The 22,233-nt window shown below is 41.6% G+C and overlaps 2 protein-coding genes across 6 annotated transcripts in view; one reads left to right on the plus strand and one right to left on the minus strand.

The window, feature by feature from the left end:
• LOC110509071 (ATP-dependent zinc metalloprotease YME1L1-like) overlaps positions 1 to 22,233 on the minus strand; it is a 33,060-nt gene that overhangs the window by 9,466 nt on the left and 1,361 nt on the right. The window contains exons 2-14 of one of the 2 annotated variants that reach the window (XM_036966439.1): positions 12,898 to 13,026; positions 9,210 to 9,390; positions 7,287 to 7,385; positions 6,826 to 6,932; positions 6,444 to 6,594; positions 6,006 to 6,089; positions 5,289 to 5,441; positions 4,642 to 4,794; positions 4,310 to 4,442; positions 3,810 to 3,872; positions 3,521 to 3,633; positions 2,965 to 3,120; positions 1,923 to 2,074 (exon numbers count right to left, since the gene is read on the minus strand). In XM_036966439.1, coding sequence (XP_036822334.1) covers positions 1,923 to 2,074; positions 2,965 to 3,120; positions 3,521 to 3,633; positions 3,810 to 3,872; positions 4,310 to 4,442; positions 4,642 to 4,794; positions 5,289 to 5,441; positions 6,006 to 6,089; positions 6,444 to 6,594; positions 6,826 to 6,932; positions 7,287 to 7,385; positions 9,210 to 9,390; positions 12,898 to 13,026 — 1,674 coding nt within the window. Of the gene's footprint in view, positions 1 to 1,922; positions 2,075 to 2,964; positions 3,121 to 3,520; positions 3,634 to 3,809; positions 3,873 to 4,309; positions 4,443 to 4,641; positions 4,795 to 5,288; positions 5,463 to 6,005; positions 6,090 to 6,443; positions 6,595 to 6,825; positions 6,933 to 7,286; positions 7,386 to 9,209; positions 9,391 to 12,897; positions 13,027 to 22,233 lie in introns of both variants that reach the window. The other variant, XM_036966438.1, reaches the window with a different exon arrangement.
• On the plus strand, positions 13,512 to 20,365 carry LOC110509069 (zinc finger CCCH domain-containing protein 18). Of its 4 annotated transcripts, none has more exons than XM_036966437.1 (3): positions 13,512 to 13,815; positions 17,229 to 18,914; positions 18,972 to 20,365. In XM_036966437.1, exons 2-3 carry the CDS (start codon positions 17,264 to 17,266, stop codon positions 20,174 to 20,176), a joined length of 2,856 nt encoding a protein of 951 aa, XP_036822332.1. In that variant the 5' UTR covers positions 13,512 to 13,815; positions 17,229 to 17,263; the 3' UTR covers positions 20,177 to 20,365. The 4 variants fall into 4 exon arrangements, with proteins under 4 accessions (XP_036822332.1, XP_036822331.1, XP_036822330.1 ...); XM_036966436.1 differs by having other exon boundaries at positions 17,229 to 18,881; positions 18,939 to 20,365; XM_036966435.1 differs by having other exon boundaries at positions 17,229 to 18,125; positions 18,183 to 20,365.

The following is a 22,233-nucleotide window of genomic DNA, read 5'->3' on the forward strand; positions in this document are numbered from 1 at the left end:
AAGCTTTAAACATCCCAAGGAGCACTGTGCAAGCAATAATATTGAAATGGAAGGAGTATCAGACCACTGCAAATCTACCAAGACCTGGCCGTCCCTCTAAACTTTCAGCTCATACAAGGAGAAGACTGATCAGAGATGCAGCCAAGAGGCCCATGATCACTCTGGATGAACTGCAGAGATCTACAGCTGAGGTGGGAGACTCTGTCCATAGGACAACAATCAGTCGTATATTGCACAAATCTGGCCTTTATGGAAGAGTGGCAAGAAGAAAGCCATTTCTTAAAGATATCCATAAAAAGTGTCGTTTAAAGTTTGCCACAAGCCACCTGGGAGACACCAAACATGTGGATGAAGGTGCTCTGGTCAGATGAAACCAAAATTGAACTTTTTGGCAACAATGCAAAACGTTATGTTTGGCGTAAAAGCAACACGGCTGAACACACCATCCCCACTGTCATACATGATGGTGGCAGCATCATGGTTTGGGCCTGCTTTTCGTCAGCAGGGACAGGGAAGATGGTTAAAAATGATGGGAAGATGGATGGAGCCAAATACAGGACCATTCTGGAAGAAAACCTGATGGAGTCTGCAAAAGACCTGAGACTGGGACGGAGATTTGTCTTCCAACAAGACAATGATCCAAAACATAAAGCAAAATCTACAATGGAATGGTTCAAAAATAAACATATCCAGGTGTTAGAATGGCCAAGTCAAAGTCCAGACCTGAATCCAATCGAGAATCTGTGGAAAGAACTGAAAACTGCTGTTCACAAATGCTCTCCATCCAACCTCACTGAGCTCGAGCTGTTTTGCAAGGAGGAATGGGAAAAAATGTCAGTCTCTCGATGTGCAAAACTGATAGAGACATACCCCAAGCGACTTACAGCTGTAATCGCAGCAAAAGGTGGCGCTACAAAGTATTAACTTAAGGGGGCTGAATAATTTTGCACGCCCAATTTTTCAGTTTTTGATTTGTTAAAAAAGTTTGAAATATCCAATAAATGTCGTTCCACTTCATGATTGTGTCCCACTTGTTGTTGATTCTTCACAAAAAAATACAGTTTTATATCTTTATGTTTGAAGCCTGAAATGTGGCAAAAGGTCGCAAAGTTCAAGGGGGCCGAATACTTTCGCAAGGCACTGTATATATAAATGTAATGAATTTTTAATTTAGGCTGTAACATAGAATGTGGTATAAGAATCTCAAATAAAATAATGAAAAAAAGCATGAATCGGGTTTTCAAACTTTTGGGGCGTTTTCAACAATGATGGGTATAAAGCCATCCAGGGTTTATATATGTAAAAAATTATTTATTAATGTCTAAATTCATTCTGACACATTATATTATACCTTAATGTATACATTTAAATTATATGTTAGAAAAACAAAATTTAAATGATAAATCTTTTCTTTTTTTTAATCCTGAAAGTATTCAAAGCCTCTCAATGGCCAATACATAGATAGCATTAGCATTAGCAATCTAAGGTTTTACACATCATTGATTTCCAAGCTACTGTGGCAGGTAAATAGAGTCAAGAGACGGCAATGTTTAAAATAGGCCTAGCTTGTGTATCACCATCAGTAGCTGACAACAAATCAGCTCGCTAACTTGATTCTTCTTACAGGTATGTACTCCTAAAGTAAAAAAGCATTGGGTTGGTATAGACATGGGTGACGTGGGTTTCCTTCAACCATGTTCTTTGCACCTGTCTCTGTGCTATTCCTTTTAAATCCAAGTCACAACAGCCTGTTGGGATTAAGGGAAAACAGTGAGGTGAGAGATGTGAGTGTGTGTCTATAATAACCTCAGTGCACAGGACACGGTGTAAACAGTACAGTGAAATGCTACTGGTCTGTAGCCCTCCCTTCCCGTCTTGTTTTCTATAGATTTTAAAATGTCCCTATTTCCAGTCCTACTTACATGACCTAGAGTAGGTCCTCTGGGCATGATGGTGGCCTTGTTGATGGGCATGGCATCCTTGGTGTAGTACGCCACGATAGCGTGGCCAGACTCGTGGTACGCTGTGATCTCCTTGTTCTTTTTATCTATCTCCACACTCCTCCTCTCTGGGCCTGTGGGAGGTAAGCGAGATCGAAAGAAGAGTTGATTTCCAAAACCTGCTCAAAGATCCGAATCCCAAATAAACTCCTAACCCCTTACGTATTATCAACTAGATTCAGCAGCGTGACGTTTTTTTTCTTGAGTGGATTGACGGTGGGCCGGGAACGTTATTTTAAATTAACTGCAAATTGATGGCAAGAAGCCCAAACAGATAAAATATTTGACTAAACCATAATAATTTCAAACCTTGCTTACATTTGTATACGATCACATCTCTATAATGCGTGGGAATACTTGGGAGATGATTTTCTGGTGTTTTTAACAGTCTTTTATGCCCCCCCCCCCCCCCCCCCCCAAAAAATAATATTTTTTATTTTTTACATGTATACATTTCTTGCTCAGAAAACTTGGGAGGGATTTTTGTTTTGTTTGAATGAGAGCGGTCAGAGAGCCTGTGGCATTCAGCACTGGCATTTGATTGTCTATAAGTAGAAATTATGTTTCTCCTCGGGAGAGGCATTTCCTTGCGTCTCGGGTTTATGCAGCATTCGTTCTCCATCGTATGCATGCTAGCTTGTTGCAAGTCAGATTGTTGTCGTTGTTGAAATGTCTCTTTGGAACTCCACCCATATTAAATATTTTATTGGTTTGATAGTGGCAAGGCGTCACTAGTTTCTACCTGGACTCCAAACTCAAGTCTGGGTATACGAGGCTCAGGTATAAGCAATATGGTGGCAATTCCACTTGGCCTATCAGAGAGCAAGATGGGTGTAAGCAATAGGGTGGTAGCCCATCTAACCCTCTCAGATCTAAACAGGTGGCTAGTAGGTTGGGGCTAGGGCATGATTTGTGATACAGGGGTATGTATCTATTTCGTCCCCATTCCTACAGCAGAGCTCACCCATGAGGATCTTGTCCTTGGCGAACTCCAGCTCTTTGAGGGTCACCATGTCTTTGCCGTCCACCGCCGCCTTCAGAGCCGCTTGGTTGACCAGGTTCTCCAGGTCGGCCCCGGAGAAGCCCACTGTTCCCCTGGCGATGATCCCAGCCTCCACATCTGCATGAGGAAGCCAGGTCCTTAGCAGGAATAGGTACAGCTAAGCTAGGTCAACTATGGTGTGTCTTACTAGCACGTTCTTCTCTTGTAGTATGTAGCCATAGGCTATTAACATGCAGCGATTAGCATGTTGCCACTGCAGATTCTCATATAGCCATTGTCTACAAGTATGCAGCCATTAGCATGTAGCTATTAGCATGTATCCATTAGCAAGTAGCCATAGTCTATTAGCATACAGCCATTAGCATGTTGCCACTGTAGATTCTCATATAGCCATAGTTTATTTGCAAGTAACCATTAGCATTTAGCCCAGCAGATTCACTTGTGTGAAGCTATTACTCATCAGCAATAGACTCAAGCTATGATCAACATAGGTCACACATGTATGTTGCTCACGTACCAGGGTCTACTTTAATCTTCCTAAGGTACCAGTTGAGGATCTCTGTGCGCCCCTTCACATCTGGCTTGGGAACGGTGACCTGCATGTCGAAACGTCCCGGTCGAATCAGAGCGCTAAGGGAGGGGAGGGGAGGGAGTGACAGAGTTTCACTGACTTTAGGTTAGTTTTAACATGGCAAGTCAATATGTACTCATGACAACTAATGAAACCCTGTAAAAAAACATTTTATTTTAAAAGACAGACATTTCATTGAGCAACATTATTATGAGATGAATAAAGCTTAACATACTTATCCAAAGCCTCTGGGAAGTTTGTCGCTCCAATGATAATGACCCCTTCGTTTGGTTTGAACCTGCGGGCGACAATTGTGACACGTTCAGGGAAGTCGGTGTATCCATCCTACTGGGGGGGGGGGGGGGGGGGGGGGGGGGGGAACTGATTGATTGAATCTACGTTGTTTCCACATCATAAAAAAAAAAAACTGATTGGATTTGCATAAAGTCAACAGGAATTCTGGGATTTTTTTCTTCCAACATTTAACCTAAAATCCAATGACTGACATTTGTTGTTGAACTAGACGTTGAAATGACATCTGTGCCCACTGGGATGTCACGTTTCTCCACACAGAAATTAGGGTCGTGTTTTGTACGGGAAACATTTTGTAACTTAAAAAAAAAAAAAAAACTGTGTTCTTGTTGGACAACCTCACGTAGATCCTTGATTTGGCTTTGTTTTATAAAATGTTTCTCCTCACCGAACACAACCCAGAAGAACCCGTTGGAAACATACCCGTCCATCTCAGCCAGTAGCTGGTTGATGGTCTGTCTGGAGTAGGGGTGCATGGGAGACTCGATCCGCTTTCCTCCGACGCTGTCCAACTCGTCAATGAAGATCACGCACGGCGTGTTTGCTTTGGCTTCCTCTGCAGATGTAACGTATAGAGAGGGTGGGTTGAAGTCTAGGGCCTCAGATATACGGTTGAACAATTATGACAAATCCATCGTAGTAGTGACCAGGTTTGGGTTAAAACAAATAATTTAAAAGACAGTGAAAATTACAATATTAGGTTCAGGGTTGGAAGCCAGGAATGAGTGGAGACTTGAAGAGGAGATGGGACTCACTGAAGAGGTTCCTGATGCGACTGGCTCCAACCCCCACAAACATCTCATCAAACTCAGAGCCAGAGGCATAATAAAATGGTACGTTGGCTTCTCCAGCCACAGCTCTGGCCAACAGAGTCTTCCCAGTACCAGGAGGGCCAACCAGCAAGATCCCTGCACACACACAGACAGATGTAGAGAGAGTGAGAGTGATAAGAACAACTGTAATAGGTAATATACAGTAATACAATATTCACCTAACAAAGTAGAAGTTTTTTATGAATATTGACTCTAAAATATTAGATTGAAATTCAATGTGGAAGTAAATAATAAGATATGTAACTAACTGTAAGAAATAGCCAATTAAAGTGGCAACAAAGTTAATGGCACCATTTTCATCTTCCATAAGGGGAAGATTGTGTTCCTGCCTAAACAACTTATTTAATTCAGAATTGTTCAGTCTACACCTGGGTTGTGTTCATTAGGGCACAAAAACGGTTACATTTTTTATAAACGTTTTGCAACAGAAAACAAAAATGAACGTTTCTTACTGGACAAATCCACGTAGTCCTTCTTGTTCCAGTCAGTCTTTTTGTTCTATTTGGTGCCTAATGAACACAACCCTGATCAACTAAAGGCCATAAAAAGAGCTTGACGGTCTACTGCACCTCTCGGCAGTTTCCCTCCGAGGACGGTGAACTTCTCTGGGCTCCGGAGGAACTCCACCACCTCCTGCAGCTCGTTCTTGGCCTCCTCCACCCCTTTGACGTGCTCAAATGTCACGTTCTTCATGTGGACAGGGTCCACCGCTGAGTCCAGGCCTGATGTGGTTCGGAATCGTACTGTCCAGAACGGTTAGATTAAGGTTCGAAATCACACTGCTCGGAAATCACACTGCAAAAGCGTTCTTAGCTATGGTTAGATTTATTTTAGTTTGGCAACAAATCACCGTCTTTAAGAAGCATTCGGTAAACTAAAAATAAAAACTATATTATCATCAAGTTATCTTGATTACTCAAACTTGCTAGACATGCTTTTGTGTGTAAATTCTGAACGCATCAGCAAAGAGGTAAAGGCTCAATCTGGGATGCTGTTCAACTGTCATTTGAATGAATGAATTACATAGGCTACCCATTGACTTATAAAGAATGTTACTTTAAAACAGACAATATACAGCTTCAAAAACTGGTCACTCATGGACTGTGTATGAATTTAACACTGGTTACGTTTCTCCTGGCCCAACCCTCTGCAGCGAAGAGTGAAGTTTGACTAAAATGCGAGCTACAGATTGCGGCTTTAAAAAAAAGTACACGCCAAGCTGCATGCTAGAGCGAAGGACTTCAAGCTTGATTAGAGAGATGGACAAAATGAAAAGGAGCCTTTACCCGATAGGAAGGGCGTCTTGGAGAGGCCGTAGAGTCCCAGGAGCAGCAGGACCAGCAGGACCAGCCTCGTCCTCCTCAGAGAGTCTGCAGAGAAGATGAGAGTTTCAATCCACGTTCATTCAATACGAGGGAGAAAAAAAAATATGAAAGGCGGGCGTGCATCTCTTGTTGCAGTGAGTCTTCGGGTCCTGCAAGCTGAAACCGTGGTCATTTAATGCTCACTGCAAGAAGAGTAGAGCTGGTGACTTTCATTTTTCTGGAAGATTACCTAGGTGTACGTTATGTTTAGTAGGCAGTAGAAACATTAGACAATGTTGTGAAACGAAGGAGGTACTACCTGAGCTGTTCCATTAAGAACACCCGTTTTGGTTTTCCGTTTCGCCATGTGTCTTACTGAGCATGACCCTGGTCTTGTAGTGTAGTATAGTGTACACTTGCCTTGTGTGCGCTGTGTCAGAGCTTGGGATTTCAGGAAGCCCTCAGCAAATCCGGTCTTGAAAGAATCTTGCTGCCCATCAGGAATATTCTTGTTCTTCATAAGCTTGTCCAAGGTTTCCACCTCCATCCCCTTATCACGCATCAGGAGGCCCTGCATGAGACAACAGTCAGATATGTTTACAATAAAACCAGGAGCATGTTCAGTAGGAAAACATCTGAGAGATAACATTCATCTTTGTCAAGTAAGATGTAAAAATACACCCCCCCCCCCATTTTCCATTGTAAAACATTTTCAAAATTTTTTCTATGGTGTGGCCTAATGAACAAGACCCAGGTACTCTCTCCAGAGAATGACAGAGTACAGACAAACCAGTGGTCTCACCTTCATAAAGGAGGGTGTAAAGCCATCTGATTCCATGGGACGCTCAAAGCCTGCCTGCAGTCGCTTGTGTTTCCCTAGAGTTTTAAAGCCTCTGTTCTGGATCCACACTGGAAACAAGTACACATGTTCAACACATTTAAAATCAAAACTACACATTTCTAAGTAGAAAGATGTTTGGTAAATATGAATGCAGTTTAGGTGTTCATGATCGCACTCAAATATGGGTGAGTGATTGTCAAAACAGCAGACAAACACCATGCCCTCCATTTCATTGAACAAACTCTTCCTCTGAAATAGACCAATAGCAACGGTAGAATAGGCTCCCATTTAAAATGGATGTCACAAGCATATGCCACTGTTGACATTGACTTGCATTTGCAGGAGAACTGCGCTGAGATTTTTGCTGGATATTTATTAGTCACTTAATTACAAAATGATATAATAAAATTATCTTTGATTACCTGGCCAATAGCGGAGCTCTGTACAAACTGCCTGAAGAGGGGAAGGGATCTGTTTGCAGAAAACAGGGTAGGAGGTGCCCATTTTACCACCAGAGAACCCTACAAGGACAACGGAAGGAGGGTTGGATGTGCATATTCCACCCAATAGTTAGGATTTAATTAGTGATTCTGTCTCAAAAATCAACTCATTCATAGAAATATGATACTAAATTAATTATATAATAGACATCAATCAAACACAAAAAAAGCACTTATCATAAGCGAATCATATGTATTCTATACTGCAATAACATGCAGTCAACCCCCCACACACCCTTTGATATGGGCCCTACACAAAAGGCAATTTAAACTCAGATAAATCTTAAAATCGGGTTACAGTTAATTGTTCAATTACCGGGTGAGTTTCCCAAAAACAAAAAGATCATGTTTAGCTTGAAGCTCATCATTTGTACAAGATTAATTTAGTTTTTGGGAAACACATCAACCAGCAGTAGGGTTACTACTCACTAACCAGCAGTAGGGTTACTATAGTCATTATCTATATACAGTGGAAGTCGGAAGTTTACATACACCTTAGCCAAATACATTTAAACTCAGTTTTTCACAATTCCTGACATTTAATCCTAGTAAAAATGCCATGTCTTTAGGTCAGTTAGGATCACCACTTTATTTTTAAAAAAATTTGAAATGTCAGAATAATAGCAGAGGGATTTATTTCAGCATTTATTTATTTCATCACATTCCCAGTGGGTCAGAAGTTTACATACACTCAATTAGTATTTGGTAGCATTGCCTTTACATTGTTTAACTTGGGTCAAACGTTTTGGGTAGCCTTCCACAAGCTTCCCACAATAAGTTGGGTGAATTTTGGCCCATTCCTCCTGACAGAGCTGATGTAACTGAGTCAGGTTTATAGGCCTCCTTGCTCGCACACGCTTTTTCAGTTCTGCCCACAACTTTTCTATAGGATGAGGTCAGGGCTTTGTGAGGGCCACTCCAATACCTTGACTTTGTTGTCCTTAAGCCATTTTGTCACAACTTTGGAAGTATGCTTGGGGTCATTGTCCATTTGGAAGAACCATTTGCGACCAAGCTTTAACTTGATGTCGTGAGATGTTGCTTCAATATATCCACATCATTTTCCAACCTCATGATGCCATCTATTTTGTGAAGTGCACCAGTCCCTCCTGCAGCAAAGGCTGAGCGGCCTTTCAGGTTATGTCGATATAGGACTCGTTTAACTTTGGATATAGATACTTTTGTACCCATTTCCTCCAGCATCTTCACAAGGTCCTTTGCTGTTGTTCTGGGATTCTTCCCAGAAGCGTCTCCTTCCTGAGCGGTAGGACAGCTGCGTGGTCCCATGGTGTTTATACTTGCGTACTATTGTTTGTACAGATGAACATGGTACCTTCAGGCGTTTGGAAATTGCTCCCAAGGATGAACCAGACTTGTGGAGGTCTACAATTTTTTTTCTGAGATCTTGACTGATTTCTTTTGATTTTCACATGTCAAGCAAAGAGGCACTGAGTTTGAAGGTAGGCCTTGAAATACATCCACAGGTACACCTCCAATTGACTCAAATGATGTCAATTAGCCTATCAGAAGCTTCTAAAGCCATGACATAATTTTCTGGAATTTTCCAAGCTGTTTAAAAGCACAGTCAACTTAGTGTATGTAAACTTCTGACCCACTGGAATTATGATACAGTGAATTATAAGTGACATAATCTGTCTGTAAACAATTGTTGGAAAAATGACTTGTGTTATGCACAAAGTAGATGTCCTAACCAACTTCCCAAAACTATAGTTTGTTAACAAGAAATTTGCGGAGTGGTTGAAGAAAAAAAAAAAAGATTTAATGACTCCAACCAAAGTGTATGTAAACTTCCGACTTCAACTGTAGATGTGTCCTTTGCCTCACCATGCTTGTTGTGGAAGAAGGAATGTGAGGAGAGGTGAGAGGTCCCCCAGGCCTGTTGGCTGGGGCTGGATGAGGACAGCGCCCCCTGTTGACTCAGACGTGGTAACATAGCGCTTATTAGCTCGTCCAGCTGCCCCACGCCCAGGTCAGACAGGCCCAGGTCCCTCAGGGTCCACGTGGCCTACGCATACAAATCAAATGTTATTTGTCACATTCTTCATAAACAACAGGTGTAGACTAACAGTGAAATGTTTACTTATGAGTCCTTTCAAAACGATGTAGAGAGATTTTTTTTAGAAATAGAAAAATAATAACAAGGAATAAATCCACATGATAACTTGGCTACACACACACACACACCTAGTGGTTAGTGTTGGACTAGTAACCGAAAGGTTGCAAGATCGAATACCCGAGTTGACAAGGTAAAAATCTGTCGTTCTGCCCCTGAACAAGGCAGTTAAACCCACTGTTCTTAGGCCGTCATTGAAAATAAGAATTTGTTCTTAACCGACCTGCCAAGTTAAATAAAATAAAAACTTGGCTATATACAAAAGGATACCAGTACAGTACAGTACAGTACAGTACATATATATATATATATATAAAGTACAGGTACACACACAGAACACACTTTAAAATGCTTTATTTGAATCCACAAATTATAGTACATTTTAAAAGGATTCAAACATTTCAAAAGGTTACAGTTACAGGTTAGGTATATAGGTTAGGTTAAAGGTTACAGTTACAGGTTAGGTATATAGGTTAGAGTTACAGGTTAGGTATATAGGTTAGGTTAAAGGTTACAGTTACAGGTTAGGTATATAGGTTAGGTTAAAGGTTACAGTTACAGGTTAGGTATATAGGTTAGGTTAAAGGTTACAGTTACAGGTTAGGTATATAGGTTAGGTTAAAGGTTACAGTTACAGGTTAGGTATATAGGTTAGGTTAAAGGTTACAGTTACAGGTTAGGTATATAGGTTAGGTTAAAGGTTAGTTACAGGTTAGGTATATAGGTTAGAGTTACAGGTTAGGTATATAGGTTAGGTTAAAGGTTACAGTTACAGGTTAGGTATATAGGTTAGGTTAAAGGTTAGTTACAGGTTAGGTATATAGGTTAGGTTAAAGGTTACAGTTACAGGTTAGGTATATAGGTTAGGTTAAAGGTTACAGTTACAGGTTAGGTATATAGGTTAGGTTAAAGGTTACAGTTACAGGTTAGGTATATAGGTTAGGTTAAAGGTTACAGTTACAGGTTAGGTATATAGGTTAGGTTAAAGGTTACAGTTACAGGTTAGGTATATAGGTTAGGTTAAAGGTTACAGTTACAGGTTAGGTATATAGGTTAGGTTAAAGGTTACAGTTACAGGTTAGGTATATAGGTTAGGTTAAAGGTTACAGTTACAGGTTAGGTATATAGGTTAGGTTAAAGGTTACAGTTACAGGTTAGGTATATAGGTTAGGTTAAAGGTTACAGTTACAGGTTAGGTATATAGGTTAGGTTAAAGGTTACAGTTACAGGTTAGGTATATAGGTTAGGTTAAAGGTTACAGTTACAGGTTAGGTATATAGGTTAGGTTAAAGGTTACAGTTACAGGTTAGGTATATAGGTTAGGTTAAAGGTTAGTTACAGGTTAGGTATATAGGTTAGGTTAAAGGTTACAGTTACAGGTTAGGTATATAGGTTAGGTTAAAGGTTACAGTTACAGGTTAGGTATATAGGTTAGGTTAAAGGTTACAGTTACAGGTTAGGTATATAGGTTAGGTTAAAGGTTACAGTTACAGGTTAGGTATATAGGTTAGGTTAAAGGTTAGTTACAGGTTAGGTATATAGGTTAGGTTAAAGGTTACAGTTAAAGGTTAGGTATATAGGTTAGGTTAAAGGTTACAGTTACAGGTTAGGTATATAGGTTAGGTTAAAGGTTACAGTTACAGGTTAGGTATATAGGTTAGGTTAAAGGTTACAGTTACAGGTTAGGTATATAGGTTAGGTTAAAGGTTACAGTTACAGGTTAGGTATATAGGTTAGGTTAAAGGTTACAGTTACAGGTTAGGTATATAGGTTAGGTTAAAGGTTACAGTTACAGGTTAGGTATATAGGTTAGGTTAAAGGTTACAGTTACAGGTTAGGTATATAGGTTAGGTTAAAGGTTACAGTTACAGGTTAGGTATATAGGTTAGGTTAAAGGTTACAGACATGCATTCTGCATTCTGACCCCTTGATTTTTAACACATTTTGTTACGTTACAGCCTTATTCTAAAATGGATTAAATCGCCCCCCCCTCCCTCAATCTACACACAATACACCATAATGACAAAGCAAAAACAGGTTTAGAAATTTTTGCAAATTTACTACAAATAAAAACACTGAAATATCACATCTATGTAAGTACTCAGACCCGTCACTCAGTACCTTGTTAAAGCACCTTCGGCAGCGATTACAGCCTCAAGTCTTCTTAGGTATGACGCTACAAGCTTGGCACACCTGTATTTGGGGAGGTTCCTTCGTCCAAGTTTGAGCGCTCTAGAGCAGGTTTGCATCAAGGATCTCTGTACTTTGCTCCATTCATCTTTCCCTCGATTATGATCATCCCAGTCCCTGAAAAATATCCCCACAGCATGATGCTGCCACCACCAAGCTTCACTGTAGGGATGGTGCCAGGTTTCCTCCAGATGTGACGCTTGGCATTCAGGCCAAAGAGTTCAATCTCGGTTTCATCAGACCAGAGAATCTTGTTTCTCATCGTCTGAGAGTCTTTAGGTGCCTTTTTGGCAAACTCCAAGGGGGCTGTCATGTGCCTTTTACTGAGGTGTGGATTCCATCTGGTCACTCTACCATAAAGGCCTGATTGTGGAGATGGGAGAACCTTCCAAAAGGACAACCATCTCTGCAGCACTCCACCAGAGGAACTCTTGAGCTCTGTCAGAGTGACCATCAGGTTCTTGATCACCTCCCCAACCAAGGCCCTTCTCCCCCGATTGCTCAGTTTGGCCGGCCGGCCGGTTCTTGTTAGAGTCTTGGTGGTTCCAAATCTCTTCCATTTAAGATTGATGGAGGTCACGGTGTTCTTGGGGACATTCAATGCTGCAGAAATGTTGGGGTACCCTTCCCTAGATCTGTGCCTCGACACAATCCTGTCTTGGAGCTCTACGGAAAATTCCTTTGACCTCATGGCTTGGTTTTTGCTCTGACATGCACTGTCAACTGTAGGACATTATATATATATATATAGACAGGTGTGTGCCTTTCCAAATCATGTCCAATCAATTGAATTGGACTCCTGGTGGACTCCAAGTTGTAGAAACAACTCAAGGATGCACCTGAGCTCAATTTCGAGTCTCATAGCAAAGGATCTGAATACTTATGTAAATAAGGCATTTGTTTTTTTAAATTTGTAATAAATTAGCAAAAACGTCTAAAAACCTGCTTCGATTCGTCATTTTGGGGTATTGTGTGTCGATTGAGGGAAAAAAATATATTTTATCCATTTTAGAAAAAGGCTGTAATGTAACAAAATGTGGGAAAGTCAAGAGGTCTGAATACTTCCCGAAAGCACTGTATATGGCCACTTATGGATACAGAAACCCCTTGTTTTCCATATAGCTAGGCTGCCCATGACAGTTGGACAGAACAGTATTGCCAGCTGCTTTGCAGATCTGCAAGCTGTAGCCCGTGTGCATGTGCATTTACCTCTGTGTTCTGCGAGTCCTGTTCCAAGGCATGCTCTCTATGCTGAGGTTTAGCAGCGGCATTGCTGCTGCCCACTGCAGTCTTCAGGTATTGGACAGCATTGATCAGGTGACTCAGGGGGACAGTGACCTGCCAGGCAACACACAACAGGAATACATCAGCTCACACACGCTAATTGCTGTTTAGTATGAAACCCTTTTAAACTGTGTCCCACAACACACAGTCATGCACAATGTGGGACTCTCCCAAAGTATAACCAGTAAACACTAATGCTTCATTTCTAAATTACGTCAAAGTGTTGGAATGTACCCCGACTATACGTAAATTTAAAAAAAAATGTTTTGAAAATGGTGCCTTCTGGTTTGCTTCATATAAGGAATTTGAAATGATGTATACTTTTACTTTTGATACTAAAGTATATTTAAAACCAACTCATTTTAGACTTCTCAAGTAGTATTTTTATGGGTGACTTTCACTTAAGTCATTTCCTATTAAGGTATCATTACTTTTACTCAAGTATGTCAATTGGGTACTTTTTCCATCAGTGATTATGATATATATATCTCAGATAAAGTAATAATGGCCAGTATCCTATAGTAAATACTGTGAGCAGAACAAAACCACGCCAATCGTCATGAAACCCCACAGAAGAACAAAGTAGAAGAAAAATATACTGATAACGAAGCCATTTTATCTGTGGTAGATTCGGAAATGAAAATATGTATTTTTACATTATTTTTTCAAAGAGTATAATTTGCATTTAGTTCGATGAACCTGGGGTGGACCGGAAGCGGTTGCAAATTCAAATTCGGTTGTAAAGATTAAGCTTTTTTTTGTCTCCTCAGACGTGGTGGCTAACAACAACGACAGAGAACCATTTATAGAGCTTCATGTGGTGAAACGAAGGATTTTCCCAAGGTAATGCATGAATGCCGTATATATATATATATATTTTTTAAACTCAACTAACGCTAGCAAATCAAGGAGCTAAATAAAAGGTTACATAAAAAAAAAACATAGTAATCAAGAAGCTAATGTAACTAGCAAACAAAGCTAACGCTAGCTAGCATAATTGATTATCCAACCTGGCTACAGCTAGCTTTACTACCATGCACTTGTGTGTAATCTACAATTATGGCGGCACTGTTGAGGTTAAAAACGCTATACGAGCTGGCTAGCCTGCTAACGTCGGTCACAAATGTTTCTCCTTGCAGCTGCAGTGTTGCTAGCTAACGTTAGCTACTCGCTAACATCAGTAGCGTTAACGTTGGAGACACTTGCGTTTTTTTTTGAGCAAACCGAGCTTGTGCATAATATACGCCTTTTCTCATCATACTGCTTTGTTGCCTGTGTAATACGTGTGTTGTGGGGGTAGAATAACACAATGTGGACATTTATGCCATGCAAAATAATTTGATATCCTAAAAACGTTCAATGTCATTAACAATCAACATGGTGTAACGTTAGCTACCGTGCTAATGTTCAGAGTGCGAATTACATTGTGCAATTCGTGGTCTTATGGGCCTAATAAAGACGTCAATTACTTATTATTTATTTTTTTAATTTTGCATAAACAACAAGTCGTCTTAATGTTTGTCAAACAAAATACTTAAAGTAAACTGCATGTTCGTACACTCAAATAACCCCAGCATCAAATCAGTTTCATTGCATGTATATTCGCGCCATTTCATATGAATAGAAAGACATCTGTTTACGAAACACAAAGAAGTGTCCCTAATGACATTCTCGGCGATTGCCATTGATTATGCTCATATTGATTGAGTCTACAGCAATGGATTAAAATTAAAATTAATTTTTTTACTTGTTTTGTTACTTGTAAATTCTGAAACTGTCCCGGGAAAACAGGATGGTCACCATAACACACACACGGTCAATTCATTAGACTAGATTATAACGTGTATTACCATGAACGTCAAAATATGCCTACTGGTGACGAAGTTGTTAAACGTTTAGTTTTTTTGGTGGGTAACAATTTCTAAACTTTAGCCCCGGGACTGCCGATCACGAATATTATTCCGCAGAAGATTGAACTTCACTCAGAGCAGCGGTCGATCTCCAACGCATTCATAGTCGATTGCCAAACATTCCTGTAAAAAAAATAAAAATAAAAAAAACGATAAAGCCTTGTTCCTATTTACGTATTTGATTCATCTCGGGCTGTTTTTGGTAGGTGCACCCGATTCAGCGAACTGTTGCCATTATGAAACATTGTATGTGTCTGAAAGAACAAACTCTGCCTTCCCGGTGGGCCCTAGGAATACTAATGCATTTCATTTTGTAAAGTGGTTTCTTGCATCTTAACATTTTCAGTCACCTCCTTGTCTGAAGGATTAATGTCAAGCCCTGCATGTTTTCTTTCTTCTTTTAAGTTCAGTCTCATGTAATGTAGGCCTCATTGAACATCACACATTGGCTGCTACTGTAGGCTAAATTATGTTATGTTAAAATGTTATGGGATGCATTTTTCTCCATTGTTTTTGATGGTAGGCCTACATTATGATCAAATAGCCACAGTAGCCTACTTGGCCACTGTTAGTTGTAACTTAACGCGGGTACAACCTCAGTTGTTCACAGTAAAACGTGCAGAATTTTCAATGTTCAGGTTTGCTCTCAGCAGACCTGAAATTTGCTCAGTGCCTGAAAAAACGAGGGAACATTGATGGGTAAACTGAATACTGGTCGTGGAAAAAAGTAACGCTCCTTATTTTTCTGAAAAAGATGGGTAAATGGAGTTTACCCTCCACCACTGCCGGTGTAGCCTGCCCTCAGACTAGATAATTTTACACAAACAGGTAGTCTACATTCAATATAATAGACATACAACAGTTGAATAAAAACACGTTTACACCCTAGTTGATAAGTTGTCCATAATTCATTCATTGAATGCTACCTTTCTTTCCTTACATTAATGAGTGTTGTCATTATTGAGCATTTAACAATTGAACTTAAACCCTGTACAAAATTCTGGATCTTGGAGATCTCGGGAAAGTGCACTATACCTATGAAACATTTCATCGTGGGTGCACAAATCCAAAATAATGAAGGCCCATGTCGTTGCAAAATTGAATGGTTCTAACGGAAAGAGTCAACTACTATAGGCCTACTGTCATTAACATATACTTGTTGAAAGGATTGGATGCGTGTTGGAAAGAGTCAACTACTATAGGCCTACTGTCGTTAATATATACTTGTTGAATGGATTGGATGCGTGTTGGAAAGAGTCAACTACTATAGGCCTACTGTCATTAACATATACTTGTTGAATGGATTGGATGCGTGTTGGAGTCTAGTTGTCTAAATATCTACTTCTGAACATTATCTGTGGCGCACCTGAATAACAAAGCAGAATAACAAAGCAATGAGTTCTCTAAAACAGCTGACTGACAAAAGCAAACCATGATGAATCAACGGATTAATCTAATGCATTGGAATAAACCTTTTTCTAAATCAAGGACGCATGGCAAACAAATGGCAAATTAGGAAGTACAAAGGAAAATCTATGCATTTTTAAAAAGGAGCTCAGCACCAAGTGGACAGTGCCGCTTTCTAGCCAGCGATAGAATTCTACAGTACCATTCATGGACAGGAAGACTTTGTGCAGCCACGTGGATATAAATGGTTTAAACCACGTTTTTCTCCATATTTACAACTAAAATATTTACCACTGCATTTTAAACGAATAGAATGGTTCAAATTAGCATTATTTAGAGCCCCCTCAAGTTTGACTTTTGTTGCATTCAGGGGAGCTGAGCCCACCCTAAACGTTACACCCCTTACATGTTCTGTTTAGAGGCGAATTAGCTCCGGCAGCCAAAACAACCAAACACTCCCATCTAAACGTGAATCGATTCTCAATTGCTGTACGGTTCTAGAAACAAAGCCCTCTACTTTCATACCACAAAATAACAAGCAAATGCTAAATATACAGTTACTGTACACTGTTAACACAGTTGCAGCCAATGGCATCGTGCTTCCATTTAAACACAGGTGTTCGGAGAAGCAGATAGCCAATTAGCACATGTCTGCCTGTTTTCCACAAACAAGCTCTGTAACATGGAAATATGACCGCGTGGGAACCCTAACCCTATAAAAAGTGTAGTTATTTAACCTAACTGTGGTTAGGTCAGCCTTTACCACAAACCGTATCGGTCGACCAGCTTAATGATATCCGATTTCAAATCACTGACCTTATTGCTGTCCTAATAGAATTGCATGGAATCAGAAGAAAAAAATATTTGGGTAGATTTGTCTTTCATTTCAGGGCAATTTACATGTTTTTTTATAAGTAACCATGTCAATGTCTTTTACAGTGGGTTGCACCTGAAGATCACAGGTCCATCGGAGAATGGCACTGAACCAGGATGAAATAATAGAAGGAATGGAGATTAAAATGGAAGTGGAAGAAGTGGCAACCAATTCTGAAGTGCAGGTAGATGTTGCTGGCAGTGAAGAGTCAGATAAAGCCTTGTCCAATAGTAACCTCGCAACACCTAAAAGGGGGCGGGGTAGGCCACCCAAATATGGATCGGCCTCCAAGTCAGATAATGCCTTGTCTAATTGTAACCCCTCAACACCTAAGAGAGGTAGACCTAAAGGATCAGTGTTTATGAAAACCAAGATGCTGAAGGTGATCGGCCTCGCGGCGGCTTGCCTACCCCGAAAACCAGATGACCCCTCCCCAAAGAAGCGTGGCCGACCCCGAAAAAAGAAGCGTGGCCCGCCCAGTAAAGTTGAATCGACAAGGAAGAGCCTAACACCCATGGGGGAAGAGGATAGAAAACTGGAAAGCCAAGCAAGGCGGTCCCCCGGAAGGCCGCGTATCTATCCACGCATTGATTCTCCAGTCACTGAGCCCAGGGGAAGAGGTCACCCACGCAAGACGGAGGATGCCACCAAGTCCCCCATCTATGATGGTCCCCCACGGAAAAGGGGCCGTCCCCCTGGTGCAGCAAACAAAGTTAAGAGGGGGGCAGAGCAGGATAAGGACAACGGTGAACCTCCAGTCAAACGCTCCTTCCACGCCAAAGACAAAACAGAGGAAGCAGGATTTCCACCAGTCGAAGAAAGTGATCAGGAAGATGAAACAGGGAGGGTGGATCAAGAAAGTGAAAAGTGGAAGGTGGAATATAGAGAAGACCCCAAGAAGCCAGTTAGCCCCAGTGACCCCACTAGCTTTCTCTGGGCAAGTCACATAACACCTAAGAGAGGTAGGCCGAAAGGATCGGTCTCCAAGTTACTGGGTAGCCCCATAACACCTAACAGAGGTAGGCCGAAAGGATCGGTCTCCAAGTTACTGGGTAGCCCCATAACACCTAACAGAGGTAGGCCGAAAGGATCGGTCTCCAAGTTACTGGGTAGCCCCATAACACCTAAGAGAGGTAGACCTAAAGGATCAGTGTTTACACAACGCAAGATACTGAAGGCGACGGGCGAGCCGCCGCGAGGCCAACCTCGAGAAGTGGTTGACCTCTCCCTTGATAAGCATGGCCGGCCCAGTATAGTTCAATTGAAAAGGAGAAGGCCAAAGAAAAGGGGAAGGCCAAAGAAGATACTAACACCCGATGAGGAAGAAGAGCTAAAGAAACTGGAAAGCCAACCAAGAAGACCATGCGGAAGGCCACGTATCTATCCCTGCGATGATTCTCCAGTCACTGAGCCCAGGGGAAAAGGTCCCCCACGGAAAAGGGGCCGTCCCCCTGGTGCACCAAACAAAGTTAAGAGGGGGGCAGAGCAGAATAAGAACAACAGTGAACCTCCAGTCAAACGCTCCTTCCACGCCAAAGAAAAAAGCGAGGAAGTGGGATTTCCACCAGTGGAAGAAAGTGATCAGGAAGATGAAACCGGGAGGGTGGATCAAGAAAGTGAAAAGTGGAAGGTGGAATATAGAGAAGACCCCAATAATCCAGTTACCCCCAGTGACCCCACTAGCTTTCTCTGGGCAAGTCACATAACACCTAACAGAGGTAGGCCGAAAGGATCGGCCTCCAAGTTACTGGGTAGCCCCATAACACCCAATAGAGGTAGGCCGAAAGGATCAGTCTCCAAGTTACTGGGTAGCCCCATAACACCCAATAGAGGTAGGCCGAAAGGATCAGTCTCCAAGTTACTGGGTAGCCCCATAACACCTAACAGAGGTAGGCCAAAAGGATCCGTCTCCAAGTTACTGGGTAGCCCCATAACACCTAACAGAGGTAGGCCAAAAGGATCAGTGTCCAAGTTACTGGGTAGCCCCATAACACCTAACAGAGGTAGGCCAAAAGGATCAGTGTCCAAGTTACTGGGTAGCCCCATAACACCTAACAGAGGTAGGCCGAAAGGATCAGTGTCCAAGTTACTGGGTAGCCCCATAACACCTAACAGAGGTAGGCCAAAAGGATCCGTCTCCAAGTTACTGGGTAGCCCCATAACACCCAATAGAGGTAGGCCGAAAGGATCAGTCTCCAAGTTACTGGGTAGCCCCATAACACCTAACAGAGGTAGGCCAAAAGGATCAGTGTCCAAGTTACTGGGTAGCCCCATAACACCTAACAGAGGTAGGCCGAAAGGATCAGTGTCCAAGTTACTGGGTAGCCCCATAACACCTAACAGAGGTAGGCCAAAAGGATCCGTCTCCAAGTTACTGGGTAGCCCCATAACACCCAATAGAGGTAGGCCGAAAGGATCAGTGTCCAAGTTACTGGGTAGCCCCATAACACCTAACAGAGGTAGGCCGAAAGGATCAGTATTTACACAACCCAAGATACTGAAGGTGATCGGCCTCGCGGCGGCTTGCCTACCCCGAAAACCAGATGACCCCTCCCCAAAGAAGAGTGGCCGACCCCGAAAAAAGAAGCGTGGCCCGCCCAGTAAAGTTGAATCGACAAGGAAGAGCCTAACACCCAAGGGGGAAGAGGATAGAAAACTGGAAAGCCAAGCAAGGCGGTCCCCCGGAAGGCCGCGTATCTATCCACGCATTGATTCTCCAGTCACTGAGCCCAGGGGAAGAGGTCGCCCACGGAAAAGGGGCCGTCCCCCTGGTGCAGCAAACAAAGTTAAGAGGGGGGCAGAGCAGGATAAGGACAACGGTGAACCTCCAGTCAAATGCAACTTTCACTCCAAAGACAAAACAGAGGAAGCAGGATTTCCACCAGTAGAAGAAAGTGATCAGGAAGATGAAACGGGGAGGGTGGATGAAGAAAGTGAAACGGGGAAGAATATAGAGAAGTCACCACAAAGCCAGTTACCCCCAGTGACTGTAATAGCTTTATCGGTGCCATAAGCAGGATAATGTTTGGCGACAGCTCAGCCAGCGACGGTACCCCTTTATCTAGTTTGTAAAAATGTGTGTGCCATTATAGCCTGATTTTTGATAGAAAACTACATGATCAGATGAGGGTGGCCTGTTAGGGTGATCACTGTCATGAACATATACAGAAAAAAGAAAAAAAAAACGCAGCTTGTAAAGTGTTGCTCCCATGTTTCATGAGCTGAAATAAAAGATCCCAGACATTTTAAATACGCACAAAAAGCAACTCAAATTGTGCAAAATGTGTGTTTACAGTCCTGATAGTGAGCATTTCTCCTTTGCTAAGATAAATCCATCCACCAGACAGGTGTGCCATATCAAGAAGCTGATTAAACAGCATGCTCATTACACAAGTGCACCTTGTGCTGGGGACAATAAACGGCCACTAAAATGTGCGGTTGTCGTCACACAAGTTGAGTGTGCAATGTTGACTGCAGCAATGTTCACCAGAGCTATTGCCACAATTTAATTTTATCGATGGAAATTTGAACGCACAGAGATACTGTGACAACATCCTGAGGCCCATTGTTGTGCCATGTACCTGCTGCCATCACCTCATGTTTCGGCATGAAAATGCACAGCCCCAAGTCACAAAGAAATGTACACAATTCCTGGAAGCTGTAAACGTACCAGTTATTCCATGGCCGCCATACTCACCAGACATGTCACCCATTGAGCACGTTTGGGATCCTCTGGATCAACAGCATGTTCCAGGTCCCGCCAATATCCAGCAACTTCACACAGCCATTTAAGAGGAGTGGGACAACATTCCACAGGCCACAATCAACAGCCTGATCAACTCTATACGAAGGAGATGTCACGCTGCATGAGGCAAATACTGACTGGTTATGAGCCACACCCCCTGCTTGTTTTAAAGGTATCTGTGACCAAAAGATGCATACAGTGCCTCGGCCCCCTTGAACTTTGCGACCTTTTGCCACATTTCAGGCTTCAAACATAAAGATATAAAATTGTATTTTTTGTGAAGAATCAACAACAAGTGGGACACAATCATGAAGTGGAACGACATTTATTGGTTATTTCAAACTTTTTTAACAAATCAAAAACTGAAAAATTGGGCGTGCAAAATTATTCAGCCCCTTTACTTTCAGTGCAGCAAACTCTCTCCAGAAGTTCAGTGAGGATCTCTGAATGATCCAATGTTGACCTAAATGACTAATGATGATAAATACAATCCACCTGTGTGTAATCAAGTCTCCGTATAAATGCACCTGCACTGTGATAGTCTCAGAGGTCCGTCAAAAGCGCAGAGAGCATCATGTGGCAAAAGGTCGCAAAGTTCAAGGGGGCCGAATACTTTCGCAAGGCACTGTATCTATTCCTAGTCATGTGAAATCCATAGATAAAAAAAGGTCTAATTCATTTATTTCAATTGACTAATTTCCTTATATGAACTGCACTTCATGTTGAATTTTTATTTTTGTTCAGTGTAGATATTGCATTCACCTTTGTATTGGGTTAAAATGGTTGTTATTTGGACTGTGCAACTTTCAATTCAACATCCCTAAAAATGTATCCATTAAGACGTACAGATATTCACTTCTGTGAGGGTTTTGTTCACTAATATTATCCTTGTAGTTTTCTTAACATTACTCAGATCTTTAGGATTTAGACTTCTGTATTGGCTGTCAGTCCTGATAACTACTTTTTTATTGTACCTGGGCCCAGTTTCCCAAAAGCATCTTAAGGCTAAGTTCGTAGTTAGAGCCATAGGATCCTATGGTTCTCATGAACGTAGCCTTAAAATGCTTTTTCGAAAACTGGGCCCAGAGGAGTAACATTTCAAACGGGGACAGCTTGTGTGAGATTTTTCTAGGTTAGTCTCAATTGAGTCTTCACATTTTAGTCAACATTTTCTATAATCATGTTATCGTCTGTCGGTGACACTTTAATGTCTGAGCGTAGTATGAATAAGTTGTTTTCAGTGACTAAATTGTGTGAGTTTACTGCAGTAAAATGTCAGACGTATTACATTTGATGTTTTTTTTAAATCTCAATAAAAAGCAAAA

The sequence above is a fragment of the Oncorhynchus mykiss genome, chromosome 28 (assembly GCF_013265735.2).
Source record: "Oncorhynchus mykiss isolate Arlee chromosome 28, USDA_OmykA_1.1, whole genome shotgun sequence".
Taxonomy (NCBI): Eukaryota; Metazoa; Chordata; class Actinopteri; order Salmoniformes; family Salmonidae; genus Oncorhynchus; species Oncorhynchus mykiss.

Bases quoted from the DNA above. Each gene is read 5' to 3' on its own strand.
- LOC110509069 (XM_036966434.1), top strand. From the start codon at position 17,264: ATGGCACTGAACCAGGATGAAATAATAGAAGGAATGGAGATTAAAATG.